The sequence below is a fragment of the Pleurodeles waltl genome, chromosome 8 (genome assembly GCF_031143425.1).
Source record: "Pleurodeles waltl isolate 20211129_DDA chromosome 8, aPleWal1.hap1.20221129, whole genome shotgun sequence".
NCBI lineage: Eukaryota > Metazoa > Chordata > Amphibia > Caudata > Salamandridae > Pleurodeles > Pleurodeles waltl.
Genome location: NC_090447.1, coordinates 974,056,257 through 974,071,707, shown reverse-complemented (window position 1 = coordinate 974,071,707; position 15,451 = coordinate 974,056,257). Strand labels below are relative to the sequence as shown.

Genomic DNA, 15,451 nt, shown 5'->3' with positions numbered 1-15,451 from the left:
TGCCCCTCATCACCAAAGCCACCGGCACAGAACCTGAAGTGGCCTCGACCGACTCTGCGGGGCCCAGAGGCACTCCAGCAGTGTCAGGCTGCCCAAAAATGAGGTACATTGACTCGTAAAACTCTTGGAATTGAGCTGGGGTAGCTCCGGCTCCCAGAACCTCGGGCAGGAGCTAAGCTGGCCCAGGCACCTCAGAACGCGGCCTAGAGCACAGACACCCCCTCATCTCGTCAGCCGACTGACAATGAGAAGTTGAACAAAGCTTCAACTTCTTGTTTTTCCTCTTGTGCCTCGACTAACCTGATCGCCCGAGGACTTGGAGTGGAATGATGACTAAGAAGATCTCTGCGACTGACCCTGGGACCTTCCTCTCAACAGGGATCTCAACTTGTGAGAAGTCAAGTGTCGGGCCACCATCAGCTTCAGGGACCACTCCCTCAAAGCCTTTGGATGAATCGCTCCACACTCGGAGCATGACTTCGGGTCGTGGTCACGCTCCAGGCACCAAAACCACATAAGGTGCGGATCTGTTCCAGACATCGCCCGATGACCGGAATAGCAGGGCTTAAACCCAGTAATCCTCAATGAGATCCTCGGTGCACCAGGAGCTGAAAACCCGAAAAAAGTTTTCACCAAAAAGTCAAAAAAAGCCAGTCAAAACATGACTGAGGGTAGCTCTCTTCGGATCAGTGTTAGGTGGCCCGTAAAGAAAAGAACTGACAGTGTGGTGCCTATATTGGACCTGGATCATCAAATCCTACGCGGACGTCATCAACTATGGACGTGGAGCCGATCTACACTACTTAATGGCATGCCAGGATACTGCTCAGAACACTGTCCAGATCCAGTCCGACACCTGGGGGAAATTCACAGGTAAGGAATCTGCAACTAGAATTCTCTATAAGATCATCACTTTCAGGAAGAGCTTCAAATTATCTTTATAGAGAAATTGAGAACACAAACATTTTTGCAGCAGTAAAAAATCTAGACTCTCAACCTGGCAGATTGGGACATTTTCTCGGAAAGAATCTATAAAGAAAAAGTACCCCTAAAAATTCAGAGCTGAAGCTGAGGTTTTTCAAGTCTTTCCTAGCCTGGAACATACAGGACAATGTTATAGGTAAGTACAAGAAATAAGTCCTTGGTAGCTGAACCACAATTTACTTTATAAAAAAAAAAAAAAACAAAAAAAAAAAAAAAAGATTTGGACACAGCAATAATGTAATTCAAATGGTGGGGAATACTAAGAAGAACTAGAAATTGGAGAAGTATCTTTTTAACAGGCATTTAATGTCATGGATGATGCTCGTGGCTGACTTAATCCATTTCAGGATTTGATTCGGCCAATATGGAAGGGGGGCTATAAAATGAATACCATTAGCTGTTTTAACATATACAATGCAATAATCATTGACAATATGTAGAATGCTGCAGTTCTATAATATCCATCATGTAATGTATAGGGTTTGGGACTTTCATTTTTATTTTCTTTATTCTCCACATGAATGAAACTGGCAACTAGACTTATGATACATTTTGGGGCTTTAGTTTGTGAATATGAAGGAGGACGATTTCCAAGCAAGCAGTGTGGACACTAGTTGCTATGAGAGCATTATATTAGCCACTGAATGAAGGTTGTTTATGCAAAAGTTATGATATAATTATGCTTTATATGTTGCTTTAGAGCAAGTATTGTACACATTACCTAATTATGTCTTACAATATGGCACTTCTAGATTCTCTTGGTAAGAGTTGGTGAGATATCTGGAATGCATTCAGCAGCTTTTTACACCACCTTTCCACTTGCCCTATGGGCTCTAAATGTAATACATGGATTGATATTATTTGATTAGAGCGACCTCCTATTCTTGGCAGAACATCTTTGGAGTGACTTAGCTTGAACTACTGGTGATGGTATCAGACAGTCAATGGTCACTGAAAAATAGTGGACCTCAAACATACTGTCCTGCATGAAAAACATTTAGCTGTCAATGATTCTGTTATCAAGAAAGGACTCACTTCCTCCTCTTCTTGTTCAACGTCTTCCGTTTCAGCACTTGACATGCTGGCTACAGGTTTATTCCAAGACAACTTTAAGTCTTGGCCCTTGAAACGTGCTCCATGAACAGCAGCCTGAAAGAAAAGTTTGAAATACAAAAATATCACACTGGGTAGCAATTACATAGCAAAGTGTTAATTAAAGAGCAGAGTAAACTCTTACTTTCTTAAAGTGAAAGTGATATATTATTATCATTGAGGAATACCCCTTCTGTAGCTTCTTTACTGACAGTTAAATGCTCCCTCCAGTCATAACAAATGTAAACACTAGCATCTAGTATACTGTAACAGAACCTGTGCTAAAACTAAATGGTAGGGAAGCCAACTACCCTGTTAAATTATTCACTAAGCCAGGAGGACAAAGAGCGCCTTAATACCTATAGGACATTGTCCTTCATGTAATGCAGAACAAAATATAAAGTTATTGAGCATCAAGATGGAATGGTTAACAGCACAAGGAGCAAAGATATAACTATGTAAAGTTAGAAGAAAAACATACTCACTTATAACATATATATGTAATCATTTTAGGTTGAAGGTCCAGTTGATGACTAACAACTGTGAACTACATGGTGAGAGGTGTTCAGGCTTACGTTTCCTGTGGGTGCAGGAAGTAGGTGTCTAGATGGTCTTACTACTAAGATTTGCTGGATGGAGGGTAGTACCAGATTTCACCTTCTAGTCCCAGGCCAACAAAGACCAAATTACGGAGCAGGTGTTCATGCCCTAAGCCCTCCCTCATTCCTCTAAAGGCAGATGAGCTCCATGCAAAGGAGCCCTAGCAGGGTGATGGCTATGAAATATCTCTAACACAAGCCACACTGGCAACCTGCATATGAGAGGATGAGAAAGGAAGCACTTGTTTGGTTGCTGCAATGACAGAAAACGTTTGAAAAACCTCATTGTTATGAAGATTCAGATGCAATGAAGTGAAAACCTAGCCTGTACAACACGTTTCTGAATAATGCTTATATTTCTAAACTCTACAGTTATTATGGTCAGCTGTATATAAACGTTTCATTCACAGGATCTTCCGTGATGGACATAAGCCCAGAAACGCTATGCTCATGTACAGGATCCGCCACCACTTTTCAAAATGAATGCATATTAACATACATAGTAGTTATGTGACAAAACATTTTTTAGTTTATCTTTGGTTTACAATGGCTCTTTTTTTGTTTTTAAATCAAAAGTATAAGACCACATAAAAGTCACCTTCAGAAAAAATGAGGGAGACATTTATTCACCTTGTTTATTTTTTAAATGTTAAAGAAAAAGGCATCGAAATAGACAGGATGCAGCTTTTTACCCTGGGGTACCTCTTTCAAGACTTTCTATTAAAGAGGTGCACAGGTACATCACTACAGTCACTTCCTTTCAATGTGGGTCCCTCTTGGGGAGGTACCAGAGGATCCAAGTCAGTTTGTAGGTATCCAACAGATTTGGTACTCCTGCCAGGTTATTAAAATGTGCCACTGCTTGTGAAAATCCTGTTCACTCCTTGGCACTGTTTTCATTATTTTCTCTATTCCCAGCAGCCCCTAGAATGAAAATGTCACTTACCCAGTGTACATCTGTTCGTGGCATCAGTCGCAGTAGATTCGCATGTTCTGCAATAGCTCGCCATCTGGTGTTGGGCCGGAGTGTTACAAGTTGTTTTTCTTCGAAGAAGTCTTTCGAGTCACGGGACCGAGTGACTCCTCCTTTTGTCTCCATTGCGCATGGGCGTCGACTCCATCTTCGATTGTTTTTCCCCGCAGAGGGTGAGGTAGGAGTTGAATTGTAGTAATAGTGCCCATGCAATGGAGTGACTAAGTATGCACCTATTTAAGGTTGAGATGATACATATATAAATAATTGAAGGTAACTTCCAAACTGCTACAGGCTCCCGGGGAGGCGGGTGGGCACATGCGAATCTACTGCGACTGATGCCACGAACAGATGTACACTGGGTAAGTGACATTTTCAGTTCGATGGCATCTGTCGCTGTAGATACGCATGTTCTGCATAGACTAGTAAGCAGTTATTTCCCCAAAAGCGGTGGATCAGCCTGTAGGAGTGGAAGTAGTCTGAAATAATGTTCTTAATACAGCTTGACCTACTGTGGCTTGTTGTGCGGATAACACGTCTACACAGTAGTGCTTGGTGAATGTGTGAGGCGTAGACCATGTGGCTGCCTTACATATTTCTTGCATTGGGATGTTTCCTAGAAAGGCCATGGTAGCACCTTTCTTTCTGGTTGAGTGTGCCCTTGGTGTAATGGGCAGCTGTCGTTTAGCTTTAAGGTAGCAGATTTGGATGCATTTAACTATCCATCTGGCTATACCTTGTTTTGAAATTGGGTTTCCTGCATGAGGTTTTTGAAATGCAATAAAGAGTTGTTTAGTCTTTCTGATGTTTTTTGTTCTGTCAATGTAATACATTAATGCTCTTTTGACATCTAATGTATGTAGCGCCCTTTCAGCTACGGTATCTGGCTGTGGAAAGAACACTGGAAGTTCCACTGTTTGATTTAGATGGAACGGTGAAATAACCTTTGGCAAAAATTTAGGATTGGTCCTTAAGACGACTTTATTTTTGTGTAGTTGTATAAAAGGTTCCTGTATTGTAAACGCCTGAATCTCGCTTACTCTTCTTAGGGAAGTAATGGCAATGAGAAATGCCACCTTCCAGGTTAGGAACTGTATGTCGCAGGAGTGCATGGGTTCAAAAGGTGGACCCATAAGTCTAGTTAGGACAACATTTAGGTTCCATGAAGGAACAGGTAGTGTTCTTGGTGGTATAATTCTCCTAAGGCCCTCCATGAATGCTTTAATGACTGGTATCTTATATAGGGAAGTTGAATAGGTAGTCTGCAGGTATGCAGAAATTGCTGCAAGGTGTATTTTAATGGAAGAGAAAGCTAGGTTAGATTTTTGTAAGTGAAGCAAGTAACCCACTACATGTTCTGGAGTTGTGTGTAATGGTTGTATTTGATTAATATGGCAGTAGCAAACAAACCTCTTCCATTTACTTGCATAACAGTGCCTGGTGGATGGCCTTCTGGCCTGTTTTATGACTTCCATACATTCTTGGGTAAGTTGTAAGTGCCCGAATTCTAGGATTTCAGGAGCCAGATTGCTAGATTCAGCGATGCTGGATCTGGGTGTCTGATCTTTTGGTTGTGCTGTGTCAACAGATCTGGCCTGTTGGGCAATTTGATGCAGGGTACCACTGATAGGTCTAGCAGCGTTGTGTACCAGGGTTGCCTTGCCCAAGTTGGTGCTATTAATATGAGTTTGAGTTTGCTTTGACTGAGTTTGTTTACCAGGTAAGGAAGGAGAGGGAGAGGAGGAAAAGCGTAAGCAAATATCCCTGACCAGTTCATCCATAGGGCATTGCCTTGGGATTGTTTGTGTGGGTATCTGGATGCGAAGTTTTGGCATTTTGCGTTCTCCCTTGTCGCAAACAAGTCTATCTGAGGTGTTCCCCAGAGTTTGAAATAAGTGTTCAGAATTTGGGGGTGAATTTCCCATTCGTGGACCTGTTGATGATCTCGAGAGAGATTGTCTGCGAGTTGATTTTGGATCCCTGGTATAAACTGTGCTATTAGGCGAATTTGGTTGTGAATTGCCCAATGCCAAATTTTTTGTGCTAGCAGGCTTAACTGCGTGGAGTGCGTCCCCCCCTGCTTGTTTAGATAATACATTGTTGTCATGTTGTCTGTTTTGACGAGAATGTATTTGTGAACTATTATTGGTTGGAAGGCTTTTAGTGCTTGAAAAACTGCTAGAAGTTCTAGGTGATTGATATGCAGTTTTGTTTGATGTACGTTCCATTGTCCTTGTATGCTGTGTTGATCGAGGTGTGCTCCCCACCCTGTCATGGAAGCATCTGTTGTTATTACGTATTGTGGCACTGGGTCTTGGAAAGGCCGCCCCTTGTTTAAATTTATGTTGTTCCACCACAGAAGCGAGAGGTAAGTTTGGCGGTCTATTAACACCAGATCTAGAAGGTGACCCTGTGCTTGAGACCACTGTGATGCTAGGCATTGTTGTAAGGGCCTCATGTGCAGTCTTGCGTTTGGGACAATGGCTATGCATGAAGACATCATGCCTACGAGTTGTAATACCATCTTTGCCTGTATCTTTTGTGTTGGATACATGCGTTGTATGATGGTGTTGAAATTTAGAATTCTTTGTGGACTTGGAGTGGCTACTCCCTTTGATGTGTCTATTATGGCTCCTAGGTATTGTTGTACCTTGCGCGGCAGAATGTTGGATTTTGTAAAGTTGACGGTGAACCCGAGTTTGAAGAGGGTTTGTATGATCTGATTTGTGTGATTTGAGCACTGTATGAACGAATGGGCCTTGATTAGCCAGTCGTCCAAATATGGGAACACATGTATTTGCTGCCTTCTTATGTGTGCAGCGACTACCGCTAGACATTTGGTAAAGACTCTTGGTGCGGTTGTTAATCCGAAAGGCAGTACCTTGAATTGGTAATGTATTCCTTTGAATACAAACCTTAGGTATTTCCTGTGCGATGGGTGTATTGGTATATGGAAATAAGCATCCTTGAGGTCTAAAGTTGCCATGTAGTCGTGTAGTTTTAGCAATGGCAATACTTCTTGTAGTGTGACCATGTGGAAGTGGTCTGATTTGATGAAAGTGTTCACTACTCTGAGGTCTAGGATTGGTCTCAGTGTTTTGTCCTTCTTTGGTATCAGAAAGTACAGTGAGTAAACTCCTGTGTTTATTTGTGTGTTTGGCACTAATTCGATTGCATTCTTTTGCAATAGTGCCTGCACTTCTATCTCCAGGAGATTGGAATGGTGTGTTGTTAGATTTTGTGCTTTTGGTGGTATGTTTGGAGGGAATTGTAGAAATTCTATGCAATAACCATGTTGGATAATTGCTAGAACCCAAGTGTCTGTAGTGATTTTCTCCCATGCTTTGTAATAATGACCTATTCTTCCCCCCACTGGTGTTGTGTGGAGGGGGTGAGTGACATGTGAGTCACTGTTTAGTAGTAGGGGTTTTGGGGCTTTGAAATCTCCCTCTATTTCTAGGGAATTGCCCTCCTCTATATTGTCCCCGAAAACCTCCTCTATACTGTCCCTGGTAACTGGACGGTGTGGCTTGTGAGGTGCTGGCTTGTGTGCTTTGACCCCGAAACCCCCCTCGAAAGGGCGTTTTACGGAATGTGCTGTAATTCCCTCTGCTCTGCGGGGAGTAGAGTGCGCCCATGGCTTTGGCAGTGTCTGTATCTTTTTTGAGTTTCTCAATCGCTGTGTCCACTTGTGGACCGAACAGTTCTTTTTCATTAAAAGGCATATTGAGAACTGCTTGTTGAATCTCTGGTTTAAATCCAGACGTTCGGAGCCATGCATGCCTTCTGATAGTTACAGATGTATTAATTGTCCGTGCAGCTGTATCTGCAGCGTCCATGGAGGAGCGTATCTGGTTGTTGGAGATGGTCTGTCCCTCTTCAACCACTTGTTTTGCCCTATTTTGTAAGTCCTTGGGCAGATGTTCAATGAGATGTTGCATCTCGTCCCAGTGGGCTCTGTCAAAGCGCGCAAGTAGTGCCTGGAAGCTCGCGATGCGCCACTGGTTTGCAGCTTGTGCTGCGACTCTTTTACCAGCTGCATCGAACTTGCGGCTTTCTTTATCTGGGGGTGGTGCATCTCCAGATGTGTGAGAGTTGGCCCTTTTCCTAGCTGCTCCTACAACGACAGAGTCTGGTGGCAGCTGTGTAGTGATGAAAACCGGGTCCGTAGGAGGCGGCTTATACTTTTTTTCCACCCTTGGTGTGATTGCCCTACTTTTGACCGGCTCCTTAAAGATGTCTTTTGCGTGCCGGAGCATACCAGGGAGCATAGGCAGGCTTTGGTATGAGCTGTGGGTGGAGGAGAGTGTGTTGAATAAGAAATCATCCTCGACCTGTTCTGAGTGGAGGCTTACGTGGTGAAATTGTGCTGCTCTAGCCACCACTTGAGAGTACGCGGTGCTGTCTTCTGGTGGAGATGGCTTTGTAGGGTATGCCTCCGGACTGTTATCTGACACTGGGGCGTCATATAGGTCCCATGCGTCCTGATCTTGGTCACCCTGGCTCATGGTGGTGTGAGCTGGGGAGTGTGATGGGGTTTGTGCTGGTGAAACGTCAATCACGGGCGGAGGAGAGGGTGGTGGTGTAACTCTTTTCACCACTTTTGGTTGTGGTGTTTGTTCCGTCTGGAACTCCAACCTTCTCTTTCTCCTAATGGGGGGAAGGGTGCTTATTTTTCCTGTCCCCTGCTGAATGAAGATACGCTTTTGCGTATGGTCCACATCAGTTGCTTGTAGCTCTTCCTCAAACCTATGCTTCTGCATTTGGGAGGTTAGCGAGTGCTCTTCTGTATAAGAGCCTGAAGCTGGGTCGCTTGCAGTTTGTTTCGGCATCGAAACTTTGTCTGCGTGTTTTTTCGGCTCCGAGGTGACTTTTTTCCTTTTCGGGGCCGAAACCTCTCGGCGTCGATCTGTTTCGGTGCCGCTGTCTCGGCGTCGAGCCGTGTCCACACCGGCATCTCGGTGTCGAGGCTTGTCTCCAGCACTTTCTCGGTCCCGAGAAGGCTGCGTGCCGGTGTCTCGACCGGAGTCGGACGATCTCGGCACTGTTTGGGCCTTTTTCGGTGCCGACGGTCGGTCACCGATTTTATGGGTCGAGCCATGGCCTGGTGGCAGTGGCGTCCCCTGGGCCTTGTAAATGTTCCTTTGAGTGGATTTCGACGTCTTACTCACGGTTTGTGTATCGTCGAATCCTTCGGAGTCTGAGTCTTGGATCGAGAAGGTACCTTCCTCTTCTTGTTCCTCGAACTCCCGTTGGGCTGTCGGAGCGGACGCCATCTGAAGTCTTCTGGCTCGACGGTCTCGGAGTGTTTTTCGGGACCGGAACGCACGACAGGCCTCGCAGGTGTCTTCGCTGTGCTCAGGTGACAGGCACAGGATGCAGACCAAGTGTTGGTCTGTGTAGGGGTATTTATTGTGGCATTTGGGGCAGAAACGGAACGGGGTCCGTTCCATCGGCGTTCTTCAGCACGCGGTCGGGCCGACCAGGCCCCGACGGAGGATCGAAAAAACTACCCCGAAGGGCACCGGAGCTCTCCGATCTTCGATGCGGTGTGGAATCTAAGTACGCCGATCCCGAACGCAACAATACCGACGAAAATCTTCCGAAATTAGCTAATTTTCCGTTCCGAAACTCGGAGCGACAGGAACACGTCCGAACCCGATGGCGGAAAAAAAACAATCGAAGATGGAGTCGACGCCCATGCGCAATGGAGACAAAAGGAGGAGTCACTCGGTCCCGTGACTCGAAAGACTTCTTCGAAGAAAAACAACTTGTAACACTCCGGCCCAACACCAGATGGCGAGCTATTGCAGAACATGCGTATCTACAGCGACAGATGCCATCGAACACTTAGTTTCAAACACTTTTGGGAAGGTAAAGTCCCAGTCTCTGGCTGTAATTTCCCAACAGCACACACACTATGATTATGTATCTGAACATAACAGGTAGGTGGCCATGGCTCCGAACCATACAAGAACTTCAGTCAAGAAATGTGATAAATGTGTGCACAATGTCAAGATCAAGCTAAGGTCCCACTGTGGTATCACAAATGGCCTAAGAGGAAATGTGTGTCAAATCTTTAATAAATCTCATTTTAAGAGGTGATCTGAAGACGGACGGATGATCCTGAAAACGTATAAAGGCCAAACAGAATGACAAATAACTTTCTGCAGTGGCCATAGCAAGGTTTTGCTGGAAAGGGCATTTACAGCTTTGCCACCAAGGGGGTTATATTCCTGGCACAGCACCAGGTCACAAACGTGTCCTAGTGCCCAGAATAAACAACTGTTGCGATAAGGTGCCTAGAGACAACAACAGTCAGCAAATCAAACAGTCAGTTGCAGTTGCTCAAACCCACACAAGGAAGTGTAAGTTGCATAGAGTACCCTGCCCTGCTACTGAGACAGGATGTCTTCTTAAAGAGGCAGTTTGATCGGTGAACAGACCTAATGCTCAGGAGCTACGGGTAACTACACTCTCCTGGCCCAGTCTTGTGCCAACAGTATGATTTGGGCCAGTCTTTCTTGATCTTCTTCAGACTTGGGGTAGAACAGGAAGGCATACATGATTCTCTTGTTCCATTTCAACTGGAATGAATCTCCTGAGTGTTCTTGCGGAAACTTCAACACATAGTTGACGGTTTTCATTTTAATGGTGGCAAAAAGTACAAGCTACTTACCTTCGGTAACGATATCTGTTAGAGACATATTCTAGTTGCAGAATCCATACCCTAGAATTTCCCCCAGGCATCAGACTGGATCCGGAGATTTTTCTTCGAGCAATACCCTTGCACGTCGTTAGGTGGCATCGTTTGACTCCGTGGGCGTTGTTGCTGCTGTGATGACATCTGGAGTGGTACAAAGACACGGACTCAGGGCAGTGATGTCAGTTTCTTTTTTGTGACTTTCCACGCCAAAGCGCAGAGAGGCGAAGAACACTAAAATTGGTGTGCCAGAGCTAAGGCCCTGAATGGGGAAGCTCTGTCCCTAGAAATCACTTCGCAAGCGGGGAGAATGGGTGGGTCGCTAAGGAATCTGCAACCAGAATGTGTCTCTACCAGATACGTCGTTACCAAAGGTAAGTAACTTGTACATCTGATAGAAAGTTCAAGTTGCAGATTCCTTACCTTGGAATAGATACCCAAGCAATGCCAACCTTGGCTGCGAACCAAGTTCACTGTCCAGGCAGTAATGTTTAGTAAACGTGTGCAGGGATGCCCACGTTGCTGCCTGGCAGATATCCGGGACAGGAATTCTACGTGCTAATGATGTGGAAGCAGCAGTTGCTCTGGTGGAATGAGCGCTCAAGCCCTCAGGGGGTTGCTTCTTTACCAACGCATAGCACATCTTCATGCAAAGAAGGACCAATCGCAAGATGGTACGTTTTGTCACTACCTACCCTTCTTACACACCCACATATCGAAAAAAAAAGTTGATCATCTACCCGGAAATCTTTAGCACGATTGAGATAGAATGCCAACACTCTTTTTGGATCCAGGCGGTGGAGTCTCTCCTCCTCCTAAGAAGGATGTGGAGGTGTGTAAAAAGTAGGCTAAGTGGTGAACTGGCCTACATGAAAAGGTGTAACGACTTTGGGAAGGAATGAAGCCTTAGTGCATAACACCACTTTGTCTGGCTGCACAGGCAAAAATGGAGGCACAGAAGATAGAGCCTGAAGTTCACTCACTCTGCGAGCAGAAGTGATGGCAATAAGAAAACCAGTTTTCAAAGGAAGGAGCCGTAAAGGACAATTGTGCATCGGCTCAAAGGGAGCACACATTAAGTAAGGACAAGATTGAGGTCCCACTGAGGCATGATAAACGGAGTGGGAGGAAACAAATAGGTGAGATCCTTAAGGAATCTGCTAACAATAGGAGACTTAAAGTGTGAAGGCTGATCAGGCAACCTAACGAAGGCTGAAATAGCCTTTAAGGGGGCCCAATGCAGAGCCTTGCTGGTCAAAAGAAAGAATGAACAAAAGAACCTCAGAAAGAGGAGCAGAGAGGGGATCAACAGAGACGCCTGGCTGCCAGGATTACATCACAGACTTCAGGTAGAAGGTCAAAAGCCGCCAACTGCCGCCGCTCAATCTCCACGCATGAAGGTGAAGATTGGACAGGTTCGGGTGGAGAACCGCCCCCTGTTGCTGCGACTTAAGATCCTCCCAAAGGGGCAGTCGGAGTGGAGGATCAGTGGCCATGCTCAGTAGCTCTGTATGCCATACTCTGTGCCCAGTCGGGGGCCACCAAGATTACTTGGGCCCAGTCATTCTTGCTCTTCTTGAGAACTCTGGACAGAAGAGGTATAGGCAGAAAGGCGTGAAGGAGGTCGAAGGTCCACTTGAGACGAAAAGCACTGCCGAGCGAGTGCCGCCTTGGAAACTCCAACACGTAAATCAGCTGACATTGTGCATTATCTGCAGTGGTGAACAGATCTAACCATTGCTGAAAGAGACCTTGTGCCACCTCAGTTTGTCTGCTCTAGCATTCAGAGAGCCCGCCAGCTGTTGAACCACCAGGGTGATGTCCTGATGTGCCAGCCATGTCCAGAGGCGCAGGGCCTCCTGACAAAGGGTTCAGGACCCTACTCTGCCCTCTTTGTTGAAGTAACACATGGCGCTAGTGTTGCCGTGAACACCTGCACCATGTTCCTTTTTTAGAGAGGTGTAGGAAAGTACCCTCTTTCTTGGCATGGCTACCACCAATTTCTGCCTGTTGTCCGTATGTTTGACTGTGTTTACTGGGTTCCTGCTAACCAGGACCCCAGTAGTTTTGCCCACTCTTTTAAAAATTGTACCTTTTTCTTCCCACAAATTGGCATACTGGTCCCCCTAAGTAAGGCCCTAGTATATGGTACCTAGGTACCCAGGACATTGGGGTTCCAAAGGATCCCTATGGGCTGCAGCAGTTATTCTGCCACCCATAGGGAGCCCATGGAAAGGGTTCTGCAGGCCTCCCATTGCAGCCTGCGTGAAACGGGTGCACACACCCGGTTTCACTACAGGTCACTGCACCAGGTCACTGTAAGACACCCCTATGGTAGGCCCTCTTGGCCCAAGGGCAGGGTACAGATACCTGTGTGTGAGGGCACCCCTGCACTAGCAAAGGTGCCCCCACAAACTCCAGATCCATTTTCCTGGACTTTGTGAGTACAGGGACACCATTTTACTTGTGCACTGGACATAGGTCACTACCTATGTCCAGCTACTTGATGGTAACTCCGAACCTGGGCATGTTTGGTACCAAAAATGTCTGAATCATACCCCAATAGTGATGCAAGTATTGGAAGTATAATTCCAAGCACTCTGGGGGCTCCTTAGAGGACGCCCAGCATTGATACCACAAGTCTTACAGGGTTTTCTGGGCAGCACAGCTGCTGCCACCACTCAGATAGGTTTCTGCCCTCCTGCTGCTTGACCTGATCACACCCAGGAAGGCAGAACAAAAGATTTCCTTTGGGGGAAGGGAGGTAACACCTGTAGGAAAGTACCATCTTGCCTGGTATATTACCCCCATATTTCACTGTATATATGTTGTTTTAGTCTATGTGTCACTGGGACCCTGCCAGGCAGGGCCCCAGTGCTCATAAGTATGTGCCCTGTATGTGTTCCCTGTGTGATGCCTAACTGTCTCACTGAGGCTCTGCTAACCAGAACCTCAGTGGTTATGCTCTCTGTGCTTTCCAAATTTGTCACTAACAGGCTAGTGACTAAATATACCAATTCACATTGGCATATTGGTACACCCATATAATTCCCTTGTATATGGTACTGAGGTACCCAGGGTATTGGGGTTCCAGGAGAACCCTATGGGCAGCAGCATTTCTTTTGCCACCCATAGGGAGCTCTGACAATTCTTACACAGGCCTGCCACTGCAGCCTGCGTGAAATAACGTCCATGTTATTTCACAGCCATTTACCACTGCACATAAGTAACTTATAAGTCACCTATATGTCTAACCTTCACCTGGTGAAGGTTGGGTGCAAAGTTACTTAGTGTGTGGGCACCCTGGCACTAGCCAAGGTACCCCCACATTGTTCAGGGCAAATTCCCCGGACTTTGTGAGTGCGGGGACACCATTACACGCATGCACTATACATAGGTCACTACCTATGTATAGCGTCACAATGGTAACTCCGAACCTGGCCTGTAACATGTCTAAGATCATGGAATTGTCACCCCAATACCATTCTGGTATAGGGGGGACAATTCCATGATCCCCCGGGTCTCTAGCACAGAACCCGGGTACTACCAAACTGCCTTTCCGGGGTCTCCACTGCAGCAGCTGCTGCTGCCAACCGCTCAGACAGGTTTCTGCCCTCCTGGAGTCCAGGCAGCCCTGGCCCAGGAAGGCAGAACAAAGGATTTCCTCTGAGAGAGGGTGTTACACCCTCTCCCTTTGGAAATAGGTGTGAAGGGCTGGGGAGGAGTAGCCTCCCCCAGCCTCTGGAAATGCTTTGATGGGCACAGATGGTGCCCATCTCTGCATAAGCCAGTCTACACCGGTTCAGTGATCCCCCAGCCCAGCTCTGGTGCGAAACTGGACAAAGGAAAGGGGAGTGACCCCTCCCCTGACCAGTACCTCCCAGGGGAGGTGCCCAGAGCTCCTCCAGTGTGTCCCAGACCTCGGCCATCTTGGAAACAGAGGTGTTTGGGGCACACTGGACTGCTCTGAGTGGCAAGTGCCAGCAGGTGACGTCAGAGGCTCCTTCTGACAGGCTCTTACCTCTCTTGGTAGCCAATCCTCCTTCCTTGGTAGCCAAACCTCCTTTTCTGGCTATTTAGGGTCTCTGCTTTGGGGAATTCTTCAGATAACGAATGCTAGAGATCACCAGAGTTCCTCTGCATCTCCCTCTTCACCTTCTACCAAAGGATCAACCGCTGACTGCTCCAGGATGCCTGCAAAACCGCAACAAAGTAGCAAGACGACTACCAGCAACATAGTAGCGCCTAATCCTGCCGGCTTTCTCGACTGTTTCCAGGTGGTGCATGCTCTGGGGGTAGCCTGCCTCCTCTCTGCACCAGAAGCTCCGAAGAAATCTCCCATGGGTCGACGGAATCTTCCCCCTGCTAATGCAGGCACCAAAAGACTGCATCTCTGGTCCTCTGGGTCCTCTCTCATCCTGACGAGCGTGGTCTCTGGAACACAGCAACTCTGTCCAGGTGACTCCCACAGTCCAGTGACTCTTCAGTCCAAGTTTGGTGGAGGTAAGTTCTTGCCTCCCCACACTAGACTGCAAAGCTGTGTACTGCGTGATTTGAAGCTGCTCCGGCTCCTGTGCACTCTTCCAGGATTTCCTTTGTGCACAGCCTAGCCTGGGTCCCCAGTACTCCGTCCTGCAGTGCACAACCTTCTGAGTTGTCCTCCGACGTCGTGGGACCCCGGATCACTCCTCTTCTAAGTGCCTGTTGGGGTACTTCTGCAGGTGCTGCCTGCTTCTGTGAGGGCTCTCTGAGTTGCTGAGCGCCCCCTCTGTCTCTTCCTCCAAAAGGCGACATCCTGGTCCTTCCTGGTCCTCAGCAGCACCCAAAAACCTCTACTGCGACCCTTGCAGCTAGCAAGGCTTGTTTGCGGTCTTTCTGCGTTTGAACACACCTGCAAGCTTCATCGTGACGTGGGGCATCCGTCTTCCAAAGGAGAAGTTCCTAGTCCTCTTCTTTCTTGCAGAACTCCAAGCTTCTACCAGCCGGTGGCAGCTTCCTTGCACCTTCAGCTGGGGTTTCCTGGGCTCCTGCCCCCCTGGACACTGTCGCGACTATTGGACTTGGTCCCCTTGTCTTACAGGTACTCAGGTCCGGAAATCC

At 46.9% G+C, this 15,451-nt stretch overlaps 1 protein-coding gene across 3 annotated transcripts in view; it reads right to left on the bottom strand.

The window, feature by feature from the left end:
- The window catches only part of LOC138250391 (RNA-binding protein 26-like), a 623,852-nt gene that overhangs the window by 22,285 nt on the left and 586,116 nt on the right, over positions 1-15,451 (bottom strand). For all 3 annotated transcript variants that reach the window (XM_069205212.1, XM_069205213.1, XM_069205214.1), the window contains one exon: positions 2,020-2,133. In XM_069205212.1, the coding sequence (XP_069061313.1) occupies positions 2,020-2,133 (114 nt within the window). The remainder of the gene's footprint in view (positions 1-2,019; positions 2,134-15,451) is intronic.